Source organism: Capsicum annuum, chromosome 9 (genome assembly GCF_002878395.1).
Source record: "Capsicum annuum cultivar UCD-10X-F1 chromosome 9, UCD10Xv1.1, whole genome shotgun sequence".
Lineage (NCBI taxonomy): Eukaryota > Viridiplantae > Streptophyta > Magnoliopsida > Solanales > Solanaceae > Capsicum > Capsicum annuum.
This window is the reverse complement of record NC_061119.1, coordinates 91,308,277-91,331,014: the sequence shown is the minus strand read 5'-3', so window position 1 is coordinate 91,331,014 and position 22,738 is coordinate 91,308,277. Positions and strand designations below refer to the sequence as shown.

The window sequence follows — 22,738 nt, the reverse complement described above, 5'->3', positions numbered from 1 at the left end:
TAACAACTAAAAGCTTAGCTAGCTCTCATAATCTCTTAATACAAGGAATTTTTGGTTTATGAAAATTCTAAGTCTTCAAAACATAAAAAGAAGCTGTTTATGGTAAGCAAATAAAGAAGACCCTATGTTATTACATTTCTACCCTTAATTAGGTAAGGACCTTGTTTGGATATTCTCTTTTGTGATGAATTCAAGAATTCATCAAAAAGCATGATCCTCCTCCTTCTCAACGTATGCTCCTTCAAATGCTATCCCAAACACATGTAATCCTTGGGAGTACTCCATAATGCACTCAAGTGCATCATACTTCATGAATAACCCTTGCCAATCTTGAAGCTCGACTCCTTGTGAAAGGCCTTGGGGCCCTTGGGTTTCATCACAGCTGGTGACAGGAACCATCACGTGGGGTGCTCAAAAGATTTTGAATTTCAATATGGTGCATGTGACTGGGCACGTGACTCAAATAAATTGAAGGGAAAAGTAATTAGAACATTGGGCTTAGACCCACTATCCCAACATCTATTTAACGTAAGTGCAAAGAAGCCCAGCAATTTCGAAAGGCCTTCTGAGCCTTTTCTGGATGATATTGAAGCAAATACCAGAACTCAGCTGGCACTCGAAGGAGAGGGTGACCTGTTTACACTAGAACATGAAGAGGAAGGTGTTTTGACAGAAATCACAGCAGACCAGAGGGACGACGGCGATATGTCGATCACCCAACAGATGAAACAACATTGGTGGAGTCATACGCAGAAAGAAACATGCAATTGGAAGAGAAGGTGTAGGGTGGAGGACATTGGAGGATATCTTACCTTTGAATTCGGTTGAGCAAGGAACTGGTTCAGCAACAGAGAACGAAATTCCTTTGTGGGTCCAGCAGAATATAATCAGACTCGGTAAACAATTCGGGGTGCATTTTAATGGATGTGAAGAAGTGGCTCTGAACCTTTTCATGGCAATTGATGGCAAGGTCCCAAAAGAACTCAAAAAACTTGGAACCAACTAGTAATTTTGTGAGTTATGGAACAAGAAGTTGGGGGGTCTTAGATGATGTAAATGAAAGAGGACATAATATCATGGAATGTAAGGGGCCTTAATGAAGCAAGAAAGAGGCTGCAGATCAAGAACTTGATGAGCAAATGGAGGGCAGACGTGTATTGTTTCCAGGAGTCAAAAATAAGTGGAGATATAGGGTGGATTATCAAAGAGATCTCTGCAAACAGGAAGGTTAAGTTTGCACAATTGGAGGCAAGTGGTACGATAGGGGGGATCATTATTATGTGGGACAGCAGCATCTGGGAGGACGGTGTTTGTGAAGTAGGGGCTTACTGTATAACATGTAAATTTACCGGGAAAACACAAGACTATGGGTGGCATCTTTCAAGTGTCTATGCACCCAATTGTAGAAACGAAAGGGAAGAAGTTTGGGGGGACTTGGGGGCTGTGAGGAGTCTCTTGGATAAACCATGGGTGGTAAGTGGGGACTTCAATATGGCAAGATTTCCATCAGAAAAGAAGAATTGTAACAGTTTCAACAGAGCAATGGAAGAGTTCTCTGAATTTATCGAGGACATGGATCTACAAGACTTACCACTGCTAAGTGGTAGCTTTACATGGAGGAAAGGGGACACACATGATATTGCAGCAAGATTAGATAGATTTCTGATCTCCGAGGAATGGGAATTTTCCTTTAGAAAGATTAAGCAATCAATCTTACCCTAGAGTGACTTCGGATCATAACCCCCTGCTGTTGGAATGTGGTAACTGGGAGAGATCAAATTCATATTTCAAATTTGAGAATTGGTGGCTGCAGACTCAAGATTTTAATGAAAAAGTGAAAGAATGGTGGAATTCTGTAACTTTTGTGGGCAGACTAGATTATATACTATCTTGCAAGCTGAAGTTACTGAAAGTCAAACTGAACGAGTGGAGCGAAACATTAAGTAGGTGTTTGGCCATGAAAATTAAAATTTTTTGGAGTTGGAGTTGGAGTTGGAATTGGAATTGGAGTTGAAGTTGTGTTTGGCCATGTCTTTTTGAATTTTTTTTAGACTTTTGGAAATTTTTTTTTTAATATAATTTTATACCCTCATTTTTAAAAAAATATCAAAATCACCAACTTAACTAATTTACCTACAAGATACAACCAAACGTGAGAGGAGACAATAATGTTGCCTTTGTTGTTGGTGTCACGTAAAGAGTCGCAAGAATAGACGAATTAAGGTTTTGTTGTATCATTAGGAGATTTTGAGGAAGAAGAAAAAAATTGAAGTTGCCTTCAATTTTGAGGTCTTTTATCGTTGGAAGTAGGAAGAAGTGGACAATGTGGTAGTTAGGCATTTAACTCCGGTTATTGAATGAAATTAATAGGGTGTTGTAAAAATTAAAAAAAAATGGGGTTTTTTGTAACAATAAATAAAGTTGAAATTGAAGTTGGAATAAAGTGAAAACAAGTAAAACTTGTTTTCACTTTTCCAAAAACAATTTGGAATTGGATTTGGAATTCTCATGGACAAAAATCCCAATTTTCACTAAAGTGAAGTAATTTTCCGGCAAAACGTGAATTTTTTATGGCCAAACGGGAGCTAAATGGTAATCTAGGAATGCAGAAACAGAACATTCTGAACCAGTTGGCTGATCTAGACTTGATACGAGATCAGAGAGCGCTTTATGATGATGAGTCCTATCTAAGAGCTGTTTGACAGTGAAGTTTGAGGAAAATGCAAAAAGGGAGGAAATGACTTGGAGGCAAAGGTCCAGGGCCCTTTGGCTAAAAGAAGGGGATAAGAATTCAATTTTTTTTCAAAGGACTGCTAACTGTTACAAGAGGTGCAACAATATTGACAAATTGAACATCAATGGATCCATTATAACTGAACCAGCTGAGATCAGAGCTGCAATTACCAATTTTTATCAGGAATTGTACACTGAGACATCACAGAGACCTCATTTCAACCCTGGAATCCAACCTATGATCAGTGAAGAGGATAATGCACTATTGCAAGGACAATTGAAGAACACGAGATAAAAGACAGTGTATTTTCATGTGTAGGTGATAAGGCCCCTGGCCCTGATGGTTTTTCAATGGCTTTCTACACACATTGTTGGAAAGTGAAAAAGGTGGAAGTGGTAGATGCCATTCAAAATTTTCATGAACAGGGTTACTTTGAAAAGTGCTTCAATGCCACCTTCATAGACTTGATCCCTAAGAAGGTGGGAGCATCTAAATTGAAGGATTTCAGGCCAATCAGCCTAATTGAGAGCTTCTGCAAAATCATATCAAAGATTCTGACAGAGAGACTCAAGAAGGTGATGCCAAAGCTAGTGGATGAGCAACAAATGGCATTCATAAAGGCTAGGCAAATTATGGATGCCATTTTGGTGGCTAATGAATGCGTTGATGTGAGAAATAACTCCGAAGTCCCAGGAATTCTATGCAAGTTAGAGATAGAGAAAGCTTATGACCACTTGAATTGGGAATATATGTCGAGAACACTAAGGAGGATGGGATTTGGAAGTTCGTGGTTAAACTGGATGAGGTTTTGTATATCCACAGTGAAATTCTCTGTTCTGATCAATGGCTCAACAACTGGTTTCTTTTCTTCTGAAAGAGGTTTGAGACAAGGCGGTCCCTTATCTCCTTTTCTCTTCATTTTGGCTATGGTGGGTCTAAGTGATATGTTGAAGACTGCTCAAGCGAATAGTAGATCAATGGTTTCAAATTGAATGTGGGTGAATCACTGGTTGTGTCATTTCCCACTTACAATATGCTGATGATACACTGGTATTTTGTGATGCAGATAGTGAACAACTAAAACACCTCAGGGTTAATTTTTATCTTATTTGAAGCTATATCTAGACTTCACATGAATTGGGGAAAAAGTTTTGGCTACCCTGTAAATGAAGTTCCATCAATTAGTGCCCTGGCAAACATTTTAGGTGCTAAGATAGGGGAGCCTCCCGCAACTTATCTTGGCATGCCTCTGGGAGCTAAGAGTAAGTCTCTCAACATCTGGAAATCTGGTAGAAAAGTGTGAGAAGAAGCTGGTTAATTGGAGAAGTCAATACTTATCTTTGGGTGGCAGAGTTACATTGATCAACAGTGTTGTTGATGCCATGCCAACCTATATGATGTCTCTCTTTCCCATTCCGGGGAAGATCATTTAAACGTTGGATGCTACCAGAAGAAATTTCTTATGGCAAGGTAATGGTGAAGGTGAGAAGAAGTATCACTTGGTCAAATGGCATTCTGAAAGTCCAAAATCAGAGTCTCTTGTTAAAATGGCTATGGAGATTGGCAGCTGATGATCGGAGTTTATGGAAGGAAATCATCATTGCAAGATATAGAAGGGAAGGACCACGGACCACTAAGGAAGTTAAAAATCCTTATGGGGTGGGTCTATGGAGAACTATCAGAAATCAGTGGCCAAATTGTGGGGTAACTCTGAAATCAATGTGGGAAAAGGTAGAGACCTTGTTTTGGAATGATATATGGGTGGGACATACACCCTTGAGATTACAGTTTCCCGACATCTACAATCTTAATCAGCAAAAATTGGCTACAATTCTCAGAAGTCAGGAATTCACAAGGATGGAATTCGACTTTCAGAAGGTTCCTCAATGATTGGGAAGTGGAAAGACTTACTCAATTCTACAATATCTTGGAACAAGCCGAATGCCTTACATGTGAGGAAGATAGATTAGTGTGGAAGGAGAAAGACGACAAGTTGCTGGAATTTGACTTTCAGAAGGTTCCTCGACGATTGCAAAGAGGAAAGACTTACTGAATTCTACAATATCTTGGAACAAGACAAACACCTTACATGTGAGGAAGATAGATTAGTTTGGAAGGAGAAGAAATATTACAATTTCAAGGTAAAGTCAGCCTACAAGTTACTGGATCCATCAACTCAAGCAAAGGAATTATGGCCCTGTAAAATGATCTGCAAGGGGACGATACCACAGAAAGTTACCAAGTTAAAAAAAAAAGGGACTATACCACGGAAAGTGGCATGTTTCATTTGGTTAGTTGCAAGACAAGCAGTTCTGACTCAAGACAACTTAAATGGAAAAAGGGTAGACAGTTATGCTCCAGATGTTTTTTTTCGTGAATCAGAGATAGAGACAATAAACCATCTTTTTTTCGCATTGTATAGTAACTGAGAAGCTATGGCAGTGATTCATTGGCCTGAGGGATGTTAGTTAGTCCATGCCAAGAAACACTGTTGAAGTGCTAGCATGTTGGAATAGAGATGGAAACCAGTCCGGACATAAGGAGAGATGGAAGATTGTCCCTGCCTGTATCTGGTGGACAATATGGAGGGAGAGAAATCAGAGATGTTTTGAGGACAAAGCATTCCCTTCGAAAGCATTAAATAAACTGTTTAGCAATCCTGTACTTTTGGTGTTTACATACTGTACCTAAGGATCAGGGGGATATTACCCTTTTCTTAGAAAGCTTGGCAATCCTTGGACTTGAACTTGATCATGAAATATGGGTAGAACCAAGCCCACTTGTTACCGTAATTCTTAGGCTCATTCTCGGATCTTTCTTTCACCATAAACATCTTCTTGATAGCCACCGTGGATGCTATCAAGGAGTCTATTGAGAATGCAGATTATCCTATTTTAGTTCTTTAATGTTTTACAATAGTCAATCAATCAACTGGTCCAGAGTAGTCCCCGGAGTACTCATAAGCAAAAAGCACAAAATAGCGCTGTAGTCTTTTGGAGCTTTAAGGTACAAAAATAATTAAAATATGGGCTTTAGAGAAGAAAGAACTAATGAAGAAAAGATAAAAACTAGAAATGTAATGTAAAAGATGTAACTATGAGCACAAACAGTAATTGTTTGGACAAAAGAATGGAATATATACATACATACATATATATATATATATATATATACACATACACACTCTCTAGATATCAATGGGCCCGTGCAATATATGTTGTTTTTTCCTTCAATTTATATGACACAAATAAATGTAAATAATTAATTATATTTTTAATATGTTTCTAGACATTTTAAGTTGTTAGCTATTATAATTTATAATATTTTTTTGACATTGTAATTTACCATTTTAAACTGTTAGCTATTGCAATTTATAGTACTCTCCTTGTCCAAACTTTCTGATTGATAGTCAATTATATTTCTAAAATCATTTAGGTTTTTAATTATTGTGATTTATAATACTGTTTTCTTCTATTCCAATTTAAGTGACGTTGATATAATTTCGGGAGTTGACCAAATATCACGATTGAAGTAGCGCAGCAAACATGTCTTAAATAATTCATAATAACTAATTAAAAGTGATATAACAAAATTGCTATTAAAAATACTTGTGAAAAAAATTTAAGTGAGCCTCATATAATATGCCATGTTAATTTAAAACATCAAGAGTTAATTTATCATGTTATGTATATTTATATTTTTTATTAAATATTATTAATTTTTAATACTTAGATGACTTATAATAATTAATTAGGAGTGATATAGTAAACTTACGGTTAAAGCAGCTGAAACAGATATGTCATAAATGTCTATTTTACTTTTTTTAATTAAATATATTAATTTTCTAATACATAAATGGCATATAGTAATTAATTAGGGGTGATATAGTAAAATCACGAAGCAAGTAGGTATGACGACGAAGAGGTGCCTCCACACTTCTATAGTAGTACTAATATATGTGTGTGTGTGAGAGAGAGAGAGACTATTTTTATGTGATCTTGGATCATATAAAAATTACTAATATTAATGTTAAAATCTTGATACCGTTGAAACATATTGTGTAGTAAAATACTAACAATTGAAAATAAAAACAATTAACAATAAAGAACTCTTATACTTTGAATATGGAGCATTATTAATTCTTAAAACTATTACATGAGAGAGAGTGTTGAACACATGAAATGTCTACTGCGAAAATATATAGGATAAAGAATCGTATATAGAATCCTATTTGGAAAAGGATTGCAATGTAATGTCCTACTTGAATAAGGATTGGAATGTAGTATCTATAAATAGGGTCTCCATGTAATTATGTAATACAACAATTTAATAAGATTCTTCTTTTAGATTTCTCACATGGTATCAGAGCCTTTATGATCTTGGTATAGAACTTTTTTTTAAAAAAGCTTCCGCAACCGGTATGTGGTTATAGCTCATAGCCGTCCATCTGGCCAATGATTATATTAGCAAAAGTTGGGCCACCGTGCTTCTTTTCGGTGGCTTCTCATATCTAATTTACGTAATACCATGCATCTTTTCGATGACTACTTTGTCATATCTAATTTGTATAGCACCTTAGATTTTTTTGGACTAGTTTTTCATATCTGAGTTGCGTTGCACCGTGCATCCGAACTACTTTTTCATATATGAGTTGTGTTGCACCGTGTGTCTTTTCGGTGGCTCAAATCTGATTTGCGTAATTTCGTGTCTTTTCGGCAATTCCTTAGATCTGATTTACGTAGTTTCACTTTTTGTCAGTGTTCTGCGAAAACCAACACCGGTGGTCTAGACCCTGCTACCAAACCACAACCAGCGCCGTCATGAATTGACTTTCCATGCACTTCCACGTGTCGCCTAGGAGATCATCTCCTCCGGCGAGATCTAACCACACGACCGTTGTGCGATACTTTCTTGCCACTTTTCAAGAAATCTATCTTTTCTAGTAGGGTCACGCTATTGTTCTAATTCTATCCATATAATTTTCTCAGATTTTGACCGCTTTTCAATAGTCAAATCTAATAGTTTGGCAGCTTCAATACTGTTTTGTTGATTTCATGCTTTTCCAAACCAATTTTTCAACAATTCTTTTTTTGATAGGTTCGCCCAGTCCTTGTGAGCCTTTCCATTAGTTTTGTTTTGGATTTAGATCAGTGGAACCCTACTCTAGCGACTTTTGTTAGTTTTTCGGTGAGATCTTTCAGACCTCTTTCGATTTTTTCGATGGTTCAGTACAATTTCTGCAAAAAGTGCATCATTGATTTCAGTTTAGTTTAGTCCTCTGATTAATTCAAAATCCATGAGGAGATTAGAAAATCAAACATCACTTTTTCATGAGATGGGTAAGGAGTCCAAATCACAGATTGCCCAAGTTCATCATGAGAGCACTAAGCACATTGAGATTAATTGTCACTTTGTCGGAGAAAAAACACTTAGGAGATATCTTCATCAAGTCCTCATCGATCCTCGTATTAATTACATCTTTAATAAGCTTGGTACATATGACTTGGATGCACTAGCTTAAGGGGGAGTGTTAGAATATGAGTAGGTTGCAAAATAGTATATAGAATCCTACTTGAAAAAGGATTGGAATGCAGTGTCTTGTATTAAAATTTAAATAGAGCTAGAACCGCCAAGTGAGATATGCTCTTTCTTACGTATGAGAGCCGTTTTGTATGCTTACACCAGTTTTTGGAGGTGTGAGGCGATATAAAGCAATAAGGGCCTACTCACTAAGACGTGAGGGCGCCAATTAATCAAAACAATAAAATATTAATTTGCATATATGAATACCATAATCTTAATAGCAATAATTCATAAGACAAGCAAATTCAAAACCAAATTATAAACGAAGCATCTATTCTTTCTTCTTCAAGATTTTTAGCCGCATATTAGTCCTCACCAATTCAACAATATATTTTCAAATTCTTGGAAATCCCAAAATTATTGTGTATGTATATATATTTATTAATTTTTTTATTTTTTTATTGTAAGAGTAATAATTATAAGCATGAAAAATAAATATATGGATAATAAAATTAATTTTTTCTTAATCGGTAAAGTGAAATATCAATTCTTTGGCATTGCCTCTTTAGGAAATGCTCATTCGCAAGGAAAAGTTTGTCTTAGAGCTTTGACGACAGACACTGAAGTGCACATTAAGTGAGGCAAAGCACTCAACAAGTTTTGAGCCTCGTATGGGGCTTAAACGCCTTTGGCAACACTGGGTTGAGAATAATAGCTAATGGTTGTGTGAATAATGATAGTAGTTGGCCATATGCAGCAGTAACTAATGGTGATGATTGTCGGTTGTGGTTGGTGGTTGGTGGTTGGTGGTTGTGGTTGTGGGTAGTGGGTAGTGGGTAGTGGGTGGTGGAAGCTGTAGTTGATAATGGTAGGTGACGACGGTAGTGGTGAATGAATGGAATTGGTCAAATGCCATCTTGTTAGAAATCTTTGAATTAACAACTTAATGATATTAAGCCTTTATTACAGATTTTAATTATTCATATTTATTTGGACCCATTAAGTGGTTGAAACATAAAAGACACACTTAATGGTAGTGAAGTTGGATTCTCAGGTGGTTTGTAAGAGGGATAGTTTTAAGTATCTTTGGTCTATGATCCAGGGGAATAGAGAAATTGATTAGGATGTCTCTCACCGTATTGGGGCAGGTTGGATGAAATGGAGGGTCGCCTCGGGAATTTTATGCGATAAGAAGGTGCCTCCCAAGCTTAAAGGCAATGTTTATAGAGTTGCGGTCCGGTCGGCTATGTTGTATGGAGCGGAGTGTTGGCCTATTAAGAAGCTGGCGGAAATGAGGATGGTGCATTGAATGTGTGGATTTACGAGAGCTGACAGGGTTGGGAATGAGATTATTCGGGAGAAGGTAGGAGTGACATCGGTGGATTATAAGATGCGGGAAGTGAGGTTGAGATGGTTTGGTCATGTGATGAGAAGGGGCACAGATGTCCCTGTTCGTAGGTGTGGGAGGTTGGCCTTGGAGGTTTCAAGCGGGGTAGGGGTAGACCGAAGAAGTACTGGAGAGGAGTAATTAGACGTGACATGGAGCATTACAGCTTACTGAGGATATGACCTTCGATAGGAAGGTATGGAGGAAAAGTATTAAGATAGAGGGATAAGGTGTGTGGTCGAGTCTTAGTCTGTAGCTAGGAGGGTTTAGTGTAGCTTGGTTGGTAGTTCTAGGGTTGGGGGGGGGGTCCTTGGTTTGTTAATGTACTTTATTTTTGTGGATATCGTATCTCTCTGTTAGTTTATCATTTTGCTCGCTTTCTATGTTTTTGTCTATGGTCCTTTGTCTTGAGCGGGGGTCTATCGGAAATAACCTCTCTACTTCTTCGGAGCTAGTGGTATGGACTGTGTACATTTTACCTTCCCCAGACCCACTACGTGGGAATATACTGGGTTTGTTGTTGTTGTTGTTAATGGTTAAGATCTTAATGATTAAGATCTAAACCTACAAAATAAACAGATTTGATGACAAATTTTAATGATTAAGATTCAGACCTTCATAAGTGCAAATAAATGAGGCCTAAATCTACACTTATTGCTACACGGAGGTACAAGTTCTAACTAGTAAAGAGACTTGACAAACGTGCACCTAATGTAATCATGACAACAATGACGACTTGGGGGACAAGCAAATGAAGCAATGTTAGGTCCCTAACTTTTTAAAACCCTATTTTTTAATTAATATTTTCTTCATTTTAATTTATGTGATGTGTGAGAAATAATGGAGAAAATATTATTATTGGATTGTATGTCTCCATAATTACATTGACTCCCTATTTATTGACACTACATTACAATCATTTTTCAATTAGGATTTTGTATACTATTTCTATTTCTACTCATATTCTAATACTCCCTCTCAAGCTGGTGCGTACAAGTCATATGTACCGAGCTTGTTATAAATGTAATTAATACGAGGACTGGTGAGGGACTTGGTGAAGATATTTGCAAGTTGATCACTCGACTTCACAAATTTTGTAACAATATCTCTAGAGAGTATCTTTTCTCTGACAAAGTGACAATCAATCTCTATGTGCTTGGTCCTCTCATGGAACACTGGATTAGATGGAATATGAAGGACTATTTGATTATCACATAAAAGTTTCATCTTACTAGTTTCTCCAAATTTTAGTTCTCTCAGCAATTATTTGATCCAACCCAGCTCGCATGTTGCTGCAGCCATTGCTCGATATTCTGCTTCGGCACTAGATCGAGCAACCACACTCTGTTTTTTACTCTTTTAGACACCAAATTACCTCCTACTAAAACACAATATCCAGATGTAGAACGTTTATCAGAGGTTGATCCTGCCCAATCAATATTTGTATGTCCAATAATATGCTCATGGCCTCGCTCTTTGAAGAGTAGTCCTTTACCTGGAAATGACTTAATATATCGCAAAATACGAACAACTGCATTCCAATGACTATCATGGGGGAAAGTCATAAACTGACTTACAACACTTACAGGAAAAGAAATGTCAGGTCTAGTCACTGTGAGATAATTCAACTTTCCAACCAACCGCCTATACCTTCTAGGATCACTGAGTGGCTCCCCCTATCCTGCCAGAAGTTTAGCCTTTGGATCGATAGGAGTGTCAATGGGTCGATATCCCATCATTCGTGTCTCTTCAAGAATGTCTAAATCATACTTGCATTGAGAAATAACAATACCTGATCTGGACTGAGCAACCTCAATACCTAGAAAGTATTTCAGTCTGTCGAGGTCTTTGTTCTGAAAATGCTGAACTAGATGTTGCTTTTAGTTAGTGATACCATCTTGATCATTGCCGGTGATAACAATATCGTCAACATAAACCACCAAATAAATACACAAATTTGGTTCATAATAGCGATAAAACACTGAATGATCAGCTCCACTACGAATTATGCCAAACTCCTGAATCACTGTGCTAAACTTTCCAAACTAGGCTCGATGGGACTGTTTCAAACCATAGAGTGACTTGCACAGTCAACATACAAGGCTACTAGACTCCCCCTGAGCAACAAAACCAGGTGATTGCTCTATATAGACTTCTTTCTCAAGATCACCATGCAGAAAAACATTCTTAATGTCCTATCGATAAAGAGGCTAATGATGAACGACAACCATAGAGAGAAAAAGATGAATTAATGCTATTTTAGCCACGGGAGAGAGTTTCACTTTAATCAAGCCTAAATATCTGTATATATCCTTTGGCAACAAGGCGAGTCTTCAGTCGACCAACTCGACCATCTGGACCAACTTTGACTGTATAAACCCAATGGCAACCAACAGTAGATGTACGTTCAGGAAGGGAAACAAGCTTCCAAGTACCACTCGTATGTAAAACAAACATCTTATCAATCATAGCCCGTTTCCATCCTGAATGGGTAAGTGCTTCACCTGTAGTCTTAGGGATGAAAATAGAGGACAAAGATGATACAAAAGTATAATGGGGTGATGACAAATGATGATAACTCAAGAAAGTATAATGTGGGTTAGCATTGCTAGTGGATCTTATACCTTTTTGAAGTGCAACTGATTGGCTAGGAGGAGTCAGGTCCGTAGTAGGGAAAATGTCAGGCGCTCAAAAGTGGTGGCACTGCAGCTAGAGATGGAGAAGTAACCGTAGATTCCTCAAAGATTGGTGTGGGTAAGACTGGAGGTATAAAACCTCAGAGATATCAAGATGATCAGAAGATGTATAGTAAGGTTGAGATTCAAAGAATCTGACATTGGCGGACATAAGGTAGTGACCCAGATCTGGTTAATAACATCGATACCATTTTTGAACTCGACAGTAACCAAGAGAGACATATTTGAGAGCACGAGGGGCTAATTTATCTTTTACTGGGGCTAAGTTTTGAACAAAACATGTGCTCCCCAAAACACAAGAGGGATAAAGTAGAGATGTGACTAAGGAAATAGTATGGAATGGGGAAACTGATTCTGGATCGAAGATGATGACATTCTGTTAATGAGATAGTAAGATGCGAGGACTGCATCGCCCCAAAAACGTAGTGAAACATGGGATCCAATGAGAAGAGTGAGAGCAGTCTCAATAAGATGCCTATTTTTCCTTTTTGCTATACTGCTCTGCTGAGGGGTGTATGGACATGATATCTGGTGAATGATTCCTTAATGAGTCATAAACTCCTGAAACTGGGAGGATAAGTATTCTAAGGCATTATCATTATGAAAAGCACGAATAGAAACACCAAATTGATTTTGTATTTCAGCACAAAACTTTTGAATATAGAAAATAACTCGGAATGATCTTTCATCAAGTAAACCTAAGTACATCTTGAAAAATCATCAATAAAATTAACAAAGTAATGAAATCCTAAGGGTGAACTAACTCTACTAGGACCCCAAATATCTGAATGAACTAATGAGAAAATAGAATCTGAATGACTCTCAATACTGCGTGAAAATGTTGCATTGGTGTGTTTTCCAAGTTGAGATGAATCACAATCTAATGTGGGTAGACTAGACAAACTAGATACCATCTTTTGTAGATTGGATAGACTCGGATGTCCCAAACGTTTGTGAATAAGGTCGGGAGGGTCTGTAATGAATTATGTTGTGAAGGAATTTGAAAAGGTTAGATAGTAAAGGCCTTGTGATTCATGTCTTATGCCAATTGTCTGTCTCGTTTTGCGGTCGTGCATTAGAAAAGGATTATAAAAAAAAGTTATACTATAATGAAGGGCACGTATCAAATGACTAATAGATGCAAGATTAAAAAGGACAACTAGGGACATGAAGAACAGAGTCTAGAGTGATAGAAGATAGAGTTTTGTGACAGAAGAGCCCTTCCTCATCACGTGCTCGAACCAACGTAACCTCACTTCTCGCATCTTGTCCTCCACCGAGGCCACTCCCACCTTCTATCGAATAATCTCATTCCTTACCCTGTCTTTCTTGGTATGTCCACACATCCATCGCAACATTCTCATCTCTGCCACATAGTTGGCCGGACTACCACTCTGTAGAACTTACCTTTAAGCTTCGGGGGCACCTTCTTATCACATAAAACTCCCTAAGCGAGCCTCCATTTCAACCACCCTGCGCCAATACGATGCGTGACATCCTCGTCAATCTCACTATTGCCCTGAATCATAGACCCCAGATACTTTAAACTCTCCCTCTTCTGAATGGCCTGAGAGTCCAGCTTCACAACCACTCCAGCCTCCTACAACACATCACTGAAGTTACACTCCAAGTACTCCGTCTTGGTTCTACTTAATCGAAATCCTTTCTGTCTCCAAATCTCCAACTTATCATTTACTCCGTCCCGAGTCTCGTCAATCAGTACCACATCATCTGCAAATAACATACACCATGGCACCTCCCCTTGAATATGTCGCGTCAAAACATTCATCACCAAGGCAAATAAAAACTGGCTAAGAGTTGATCCCTGGTGCAACCCTATCAAAACTGGAAAGTGCTTCGAATGTCCACCTACCGTCCCCACACGAGTCTTCGCACCATCATACATATCCTGAATCGAACTAGTGTACGCCACGGGCACCTCTCTAGCCTCCAAGCACCTCCACAGAATCTCCCTGTCATATGCCTTCTCAAGATTAATAAACACCATGTGCAAGTCCTTTTTCCTCTCCCGAAACTACTCCACTAATCTCTTCACAAGGTGAATGGCCTCAGTGGTTGAGCGACCTGACATGAAACCGAACTGATTCTCAAAGATCGTCACGATTCTTTTCACCTCAACTCTACCACCCTTTCCCAAACCTTTATAGTATGACTCATCAACTTAATACCTCTATAGTTGTTGCAACTCTGGATGTCTCCCTTGTTTTTATACACTGAAATCATCGCACTCCATCTCCATGGTTCAGGCATCTTCGCTGCCCTAAAAATAATGTTAAACAACCTTGTCAACTACTCCAAACCTGCCTCGCTAGTGCTCTTCCAAAAATCCACTGGAATCTCGTCTGGCCTCGTCGCCCTACCCCGCCGCATCCTGGGAATAACTCCCTTGACCTCTTCAAGCTTGATACGCCTACAATAACCACAATCGCGACACTCCTCAGATTTCTCCAAGTTACCCAACACGAAACCTTTGTCTCCCTCGTCGCTCAAAAGTTTATGAAAATAGGACTGCCACCTCTCCCTAATGAGGGCATCCTCAACCAACACTGTACCATCCTCTCCTTTGATGCACTTCACTTGGTCAAGGTCACGAGCCCTCCGCTACCTGGCTTAGCCAGCCTATACAACTTCTTATCTCCGCCTTTCTTCTCTAAAGCTGCATACAGGCTCTCAAAAGCTGCTGTCTTAGCCACCGTAACCGCTAATTTAGCCTCTTTCCTAGCTACCTTATACTCCTCTTTATTCGTCTACCTTTCTCATCATCCTTGCTCTCAACCAACTTAGCATAAGCCACCTTCTTAGACTCCACCTTTCTCTTAACCTCTTCGTTCCACCCCCAAGTCTCCTCGATGTTTGCTGGATCGACCTCTCGAGACACCCAGCGCCTCTCTAGTGGTCTCCCTAATGTAACTGGCAGTCGTTTCCCACATACTATCCACACCCCCTCTACTCTCCCAAGCCCCCCTACTCTTCAACTTCTCCATTTCCAAAGCACTAGCCAAAGTCAAACTACCCCACTTAATCGTGGGCTAAGCCTCCACACTTCTTTTCTTTTTGCCCTTATTGATAACCAAGTCCATCACCAACAACCTATGCTGAGTCGAAAGATTCTCGCTAGGTATGACTTTACAGTCTTTACAAAGCGCTCTATCCCCTTTCCTAAGAAGCAAAAAGTCTATTTGAGTCTTGGCCACTAAACTACGAAACGTAATAAGGTGTTCCTCCTTATTCGGTAAGCTCGAATTCGCTATCCACAACCCAAAAGCTCTAGAAAAATCCAAAAGAGAAGCTCCTCCTTCATTCTGCTCCCCAAAATCGAAACCGCCATGCTCATCATCATAATCTCTCAACAATGACCCAATATGCCCATTGAAATCCCCTCCCACGAAAAGCTTCTCAGTGCTCGAAATGCTCTTCCCCACCTCATTTAAAACCTCCCAAAATTCCTTCTTCTCCTCCCCGTCCAAACCTATTTGCTGGGCATAGGCACTAATAACGTTCACCGTAAACCCTCCAATGACCAACTTAATAGACATCAACCTATCACTAACTCTCTTTACCTCTACCACCTGCTCCCTAAGTTCTTTATCTATTAAGATACATACCCTATTTCTATGTCTCACGCTACCCGAGTACCACAACTTATAACCATTCATATCTCTCGCCTTAGTGCCTACCCATTTAGTTTCCTGGACACACGCTATACTAACACCCTCATCTTTCTAAGAATCTTCACCAGCTTTATAGACTTACCCTGCGAAGTTCCTATGTTCCAAGACCCAACTCGCAACCTAGAAACGCCCTTATCTCACCTAACCTTACTACGGTCCTCAACCCCAAACTCAATCCTAGACTCGACCCTGAACCAACCCCCCAACCCCGACCTAGACCTAACACCTCCCAACCCTGACCTATGACATGACCCTAGTCTACCATCGCCAATCACAACCACTACGCAAATAGGGGAAAAAGGATAAAAAGAAAAAGGAAGAAAGATAATAAAGGACACACTGGTTATAATGAAATCAATAAAGGAGCTTGAATCTGTGCCCACTATATGCTAAGGACACAGACAACAATCTATAATATATAGAAAGCAACAAAACCAATAATATAACGTAAGTTTTGATAAACAATAGTCAATAACGGGAACTATACTACCACAATTAATAGATATGCTAGTAAAATAAGTAACAGTAATCAGACAGGGTAACACACTTCAAAACTACTAAGAACAATAAAAAGCCAAAAACGCAAATAGGATTAACAAGTAAAACACTATTATGAAGTACCAAAATCAACAAGTCGTCATCCACAATCAAGAAAGCTATACTCACAACTAGAAAAGATGGAGCGAGTGCACCTGATCGAAGTTGGGTTGGATCCGTTTGCTTGATTGAGTCGCTGGATTCTGGCAATTTGGGGTCGAAATTGGTCGCCAGAATAGTGTTGCTGTCACCGGAATAGTGTTGTCGTCGCCGGAATCTACACTTGTATAACCTGCAAAAGGGTTATAAAGAAAGAAAAGAACGAGAGAAAGAACGAGAAAGAGGTGAAAAGACGGGTCGCCGGAGTGAGATCGCCGGAATTGCGCCGGCGTTGATGGTGGTGCAAGAAAAAGTGTAATCTAAAATAAATCATAGATTATATGACTATAAATCATCTTTCACCGATTAAATGAGAAGTTTAAAGCTAAATTGTTTTTATAGAAAGTAGTATTCTTTTAGACAAACTAAAGTGGAAAGTATTCTACATCAATTGGTACAAAGGAAGTAATAGGTTAATTCTATGATAATTTTCCTTTAAAATGAACTTTTGAAATCTTATGGTAAAAAGCTATAAATCTGTATAAAAAAAAAGAAAACTATTTAGCCAATGTATTGATGGTGGCGGATGGTTAATTTGTATTCTACTACTAATACTCTTCTTTTTTTCCTTCTCATAATAACATTTGCATTTTATATTCTGTTCTGTTTCTCTTATTAAGCTAGCTATTCTGTGAAAAACAATAAAATTATTTATTTTATTCTTTCTTAAGTTCTCAATGATTGCATCAAATAAATTAAAATAATAAAATTTTATTTTGATATCAAGTTATCAACTTTTAGATTCTGATCGGTTCTAATTTTCTACTATATGTTTCCTTGAATTTGAAAACTTTAATGTATTTTTTACCTCATAATAGTATATTGCTTTTTATTATTTATCAGAATTTAATCAGGTCAACTATAAAGCATGAATCATGTTACTGAATACGATTCTTCTTCTTCTTCTTCTTCTTCTTTTTTTTTTTTTTTTTTTTTTAAAGTTTGAAGCATTTTAATAAAGTTTAGGTCCCCAATGTTCTTAGGCAGTCCCTGCATGACAACTACAAAGACTTTGCTCCAACTAGTTGAAATTGTCTTATGTGGATTCTTTAGTTCTGCTAGGTTCTCTCTCTAACTAGGATATCCATGCATTTTCTTTGACAATAGATAGTAGTAGTTTGATGTTTGTAATGTATAAATTGCTTTGATTTAGTTGTTAGTGCTATGAAGATGCTACCGAGTGTGCACCTAATTAGTCAGTTTAACATTACAAGACAGACATGAACTGAAAAAGGAGCATCTCAACAACAACAACAAAAAACCCAGTGTTTTCCCACATAGTGGGGTGGGGTTTGGGGAGGGTAAAATGTACGCAGTCCATACCACTATCTCCGACAAAGTAGAGAGGCTGTTTCCGATAGAACAGCATCTCATCAGCCACAAATTCTGTCCCAGTAGTTTACTTGAATGCTTGCTGCATTTAAATGAAATGGACTAGTGGTGATTAAGTAGCATACATGTGAAAGTGCGCAAGGGTATTAAAGAGTTTATTTTAAGTTGCATAAAGTTCAATTTGGTGGCTAAATTAGGGGCTGTTCAATGTAAGGTTCTTGAAGAAGATACAGAAGACACTTGTATTTTTCCAGTCAGCTCCTGGTTAAATGGATTTTTCAGTGTAAGAGATGTCACAAGCACTTGTTTCCTACCTGTATCTGTCACTAATCTGATCTGCTACATTCTCGATCCGTCTTATTCAGCTAAGAACAGACATGCTCATTAGCAAAGCCCATTGTATGCACTTGAGAAACTCCTCAGTACAACTACTATTCTTTTTCTTGTATCAGTTACTACAACTACAACTACACTGTCTGTGCCACTTGATTGTTGGGAATGAGGCGGCTCATGTCTGTAGCACAGGTTTGAGATCCTCGAGGGCACAGTAAGACTAAGGATTCCTTTGATCCGATAATTTTCTTCCCTCTTAGAACTGATGAGTGATGACTATGCAGTCCCTTCTATATGCCTTTGTGAATGGCTAGGGCTTTTTCAGCTTGTACATCCTTATGGCCTGGTTCATGATAAGGGCTTTTAGTTTGTTCTTGCATGACATTATTATAATTTTGATTTATCTTCTCGAAGACCTTCAGTCTCTTTTTTAAAAATCTATAAATGCATGCTGTTAACTATTTTTACTATGCACCATCATCGTGTAGACAAAATGTGATGAAGTAGCAGAAGCTTTAATGCAGCAGGGTTTGCTTGCAACTGCACTTCATGGTGGTCGTAGCCAAAATGAAAGAGAGGCTGCCCTTCGTGAATTCAGACATGGACCTATCAATATCTTGGTATGTTTAAAACATCTACTGTTGTAATATTTCATGGCTTTTTCTCTTGTTGATACAGATTACTTGTGAATTTCATTATCCCTGATTTTATGTCAGATGATAGGAGTAATGATATCCGAAGCAGTTGGTAGTGCTTGAGGGTGTGAAACCCTTTTTTGTTTTCCTTTGGGACAAATTATGCTTCCTTGAAATCAATTAGTCTCATCTAAAAAAAGTAGTCTCTTCTGTGGTTCCATCTATTTTTTTCTCCTTTTGCGATCTGTCAGCATTATTTCCAAAACAGAATAGACTGCCAGTGTCCACTTCACCCTCGTTTGATGCAGAGAGATGATCTAGGTGCTTATATATTTACTTAAATTGTAGGAAGAGGAAATGTTCTGGGAGTGTTTGGACCAGGAGTTTTCTGAAAATATATGATAACTTTGTCTTTTTATAATAAGGTCTCTTAAAAAAATAGTTTTCTGACGTTTAAAAACAGCTTTTTGGGGCTGCCCAGAGATTTTTTTTGGGTGGAGCTAAACTTTATAAACAGCAACTACTATCTTAAATGCGCTTTTTAGTCTACTACTTCAAAATCATTTCTGTAAAGCTGCCTACACACCTTCAAATTAAGGTCCCCTTCTTTTCTAAGAAGGCATGTGGAATGCAGGCCTCTGTTTTTGATGAATTCCAATATCAGCAATAAAAAAATGGCGAAGCTTTACATGTGAGTTTGCGTTACACCAAATGAAACTCTCAGTGCTTTTCTTTTATTTGCAAAGAGAAATTTGTGCTTTCTTTAAAAATTAAATTACTGCGAATCATCTCTAACCAACACTTCAATGTTGTCCATCTGAAACTGTCCTGTGGTCACATACAAGAGTGGACAGTTATCTGCGATGTAATTTGGTTCTTCGTGAACCTACAACATTGGGTTTTAACGACCCAAGCTCTGCCAAACCTATGAGCGCTCTGTTATCAATATAGATATGAAGGTAAAGAAAAATGATTTTTTTGTACACCCAGTACAACTTGCATGCATCTAGTCTCATAAAAATGAAAATGAATGTCCAATTCGAATCTATCTCAAACACCCAGTACAACTTGCATGCATCTAGTCTCATAAAAATGAAAATGAATGTCCAATTCGAATCTATCTCAATGGATTAGTTGTTACAGTCCCAACGAGAATACTAGGTAAGGATGGCAGGCTTTGATAATTTTTCACCCAAAACAAAGGTGCTACCAAACTGCGCTAAATCCTTTTCAATTCAGTGTCGAATTACAATGAAATTAATTTGATTTTTCCTTTCTAAAAAAATTGATTCTTGACATAATTTTAGATGCCTTTTGAACTTCCATGTATCTGTGCAATTAACTTATTATGATGGATTGGCAGGTTGCTACTGATGTTGCGTCTAGGGGATTGGATGTCACAGGAGTTGCACATGTAATTAACCTAGATCTCCCAAAGGTATAACAAACTGCAAGAAAAAGAACCGACATCGAAAGCTACTCCTTTTGGAAAAACACTATTAACTTAGCTAAAATTGTAGGTACACCTTTGGATAGTTACTCCAACCCATATTAGAATAGTACCATACCTGAGTCCATGTAATATAAGATTTAGAAGTTTCACATTCATAGAAGAGCTTTCAAATATTGGTATTTTTGTTCTCTTCACAGTGTTATTCCAGTAATTCACTGTCTTATTTTTATTGGCCGTCTTAAGTTCTCCCTGCAGCAAATCTTCAGCTATCCATTTAATATAGGTCTATAAATTCAATTTGGTACCTTGAATCTGAGTAAACAAGAGCCCATGCTGATGACTTTCTGAATCCTCCTAATTATTGGTCTTTTAACCAGTTGCCAGTGCGTGGAACTGTGTAAAGTTTGATATATCTGTTCCTATGTTAAAATTAGACTATGGAAGACTATGTACACCGGATTGGAAGGACTGGTCGGGCAGGATCAACAGGCCGAGCTGCTTCATTTTACACTGATCGTGATATGGTCTTCCCTCACTTCTCTGTTGGCTTGTTCATATACCTTGATATTCATTTGTGACTTCTGCTTTCTTGCTTTGTTTAATTTCACAGTATCTTGTGGCGCAAATAAGAAGAGCAATCGCTGATATTGGTTCCGGCAATGATGTGACCATTGCTATGGGAAAGGTATGCCTCCTTTGGATCTAATTCTTCTGTTCGTATCCCTATCTAGCTCCTCTTTTCTCTCACTATGTATCTCATGCTATTGTGTGGTTTATTTTTCTTGCATGCGAGGAGCATTTCTGGGATTCATTTATTTTGTCTACTATTTGAGGAATTTTGTTATTTCCTCATTTGTTCTTTACATTATTAGACTGCAAGAAGAAAGGAGAGAGAAGCTGCTGCTGCGCAGAAAGAAGCAAGGTGTGAACTGTCTAAACTCTCTTTAGTAGGGTCCACGGTCAATGTGGAGGATAATTATAGGCACATGATTGCCCCATCAATGATCAAAAAGGAGGGAGCTGCAGATGACGCTTGGGATGACTGATGATCATTGTCAGACATCTTATGGGCCTCTAGTCTGATAGTCGTAGCAGTGGCAAGGCAGTGATGCTACGATTCATGAGATGCTCCAATCTCTGGGTGTGTACATTTGTAGTGCAAAAACATCTCAACATGCAAAAATAGTAATCAGCATAAGGAGCTGCTAGCCCTTGAAACCCCCTCTGTATGTTGTATTTGGTGTTTCACACGTGGTTCTTATCAATGAAGGGAACACTGAGCACAGTTTTACAGGTATTGAAAGCCGGGTGGGAAATACGTGCTAAAATGACTGAAAATTCCACATATCTACACTTTTGTTGTTGGTTTTATATTACCTTGTCACTCTTCATATCCTGTAGAAGCTGTAGTGGTGACACTTCTGTTGGGATAATCTTGAAATTTACACGAACTGCTTTCTGCATTCAATGACGCTCGACTGGATTGGCCTGAAGACGAGAAAAAATAGAAAAAAAAAAAGGAGTAGAGAAGACGCCTGAAAATGCATTTTTCCAACTTAGCGAATGTGATGATAGCAGGCAAATTCCAGGGCCGTTATGGAGAGACCGGGTAATTTACCAAATTTTGTTTTCAAATATGTTGCTTCAAATTCTAGGCTAGAGCTGAGCATGTGGTTGCCGTACGATGTTTTTGTCATTTAGGAACACATTTCATTTAACATTGAATAGTAAAAGTATTGCATTTGATTAATAGTCAAATATAGAGCATTCTTCGTGTAGGCGCCCCCTCCCATCAAACTGAAGTTGGGTTGGACTGTGCATTCGGTGGTTGCAAATAATGTGTTTATATGTAAAAGATAAGGCACACAAGTTGAGAAACAATTAATTAATTTATAAAAGGGGTAATCTTTTTATATATAATAATTTTAATAGTTTGAAAAATGTATTGAGTGATAAATAGTACTCTCTCCATCCCATTTTATGTTTCGTCATTTCCTTTTTTGCTATCTCAAAAAGAATGTTATCTTTTTTATTTGGTAACTATTTAATGACATTATTTTTATTTTATCTTTAGAGGGTCTCACTTTATAAGAAAAGATAATTAAAAAGTAAATTTTAAGAGGGGTAATTTTTGTAAACTTTACAAAGTCATAATTTATTTTTAAAATTTCGTGTTCGGTCAAATGACGATACATAAAATGAGATGGAAGGAGTAGTATTTAATAGCAAGGATAGAATGGATAAAAAAGGATAAATT

At 38.0% G+C, this 22,738-nt stretch overlaps 1 protein-coding gene across 1 annotated transcript in view; it reads left to right on the top strand.

The window, feature by feature from the left end:
- LOC107842728 (DEAD-box ATP-dependent RNA helicase 52A) overlaps window positions 1–21,949 on the top strand; it is a 47,248-nt gene extending 25,299 nt beyond the window's left edge. The window contains exons 4-8 of the mRNA XM_047396892.1: window positions 18,882–19,013; window positions 20,392–20,466; window positions 20,916–21,005; window positions 21,092–21,166; window positions 21,354–21,949. Coding sequence (XP_047252848.1) covers window positions 18,882–19,013; window positions 20,392–20,466; window positions 20,916–21,005; window positions 21,092–21,166; window positions 21,354–21,527 — 546 coding nt within the window. The 3' untranslated portion in view covers window positions 21,528–21,949. The remainder of the gene's footprint in view (window positions 1–18,881; window positions 19,014–20,391; window positions 20,467–20,915; window positions 21,006–21,091; window positions 21,167–21,353) is intronic.
- The last annotated feature ends 789 nt before the right edge of the window (window positions 21,950–22,738 follow it).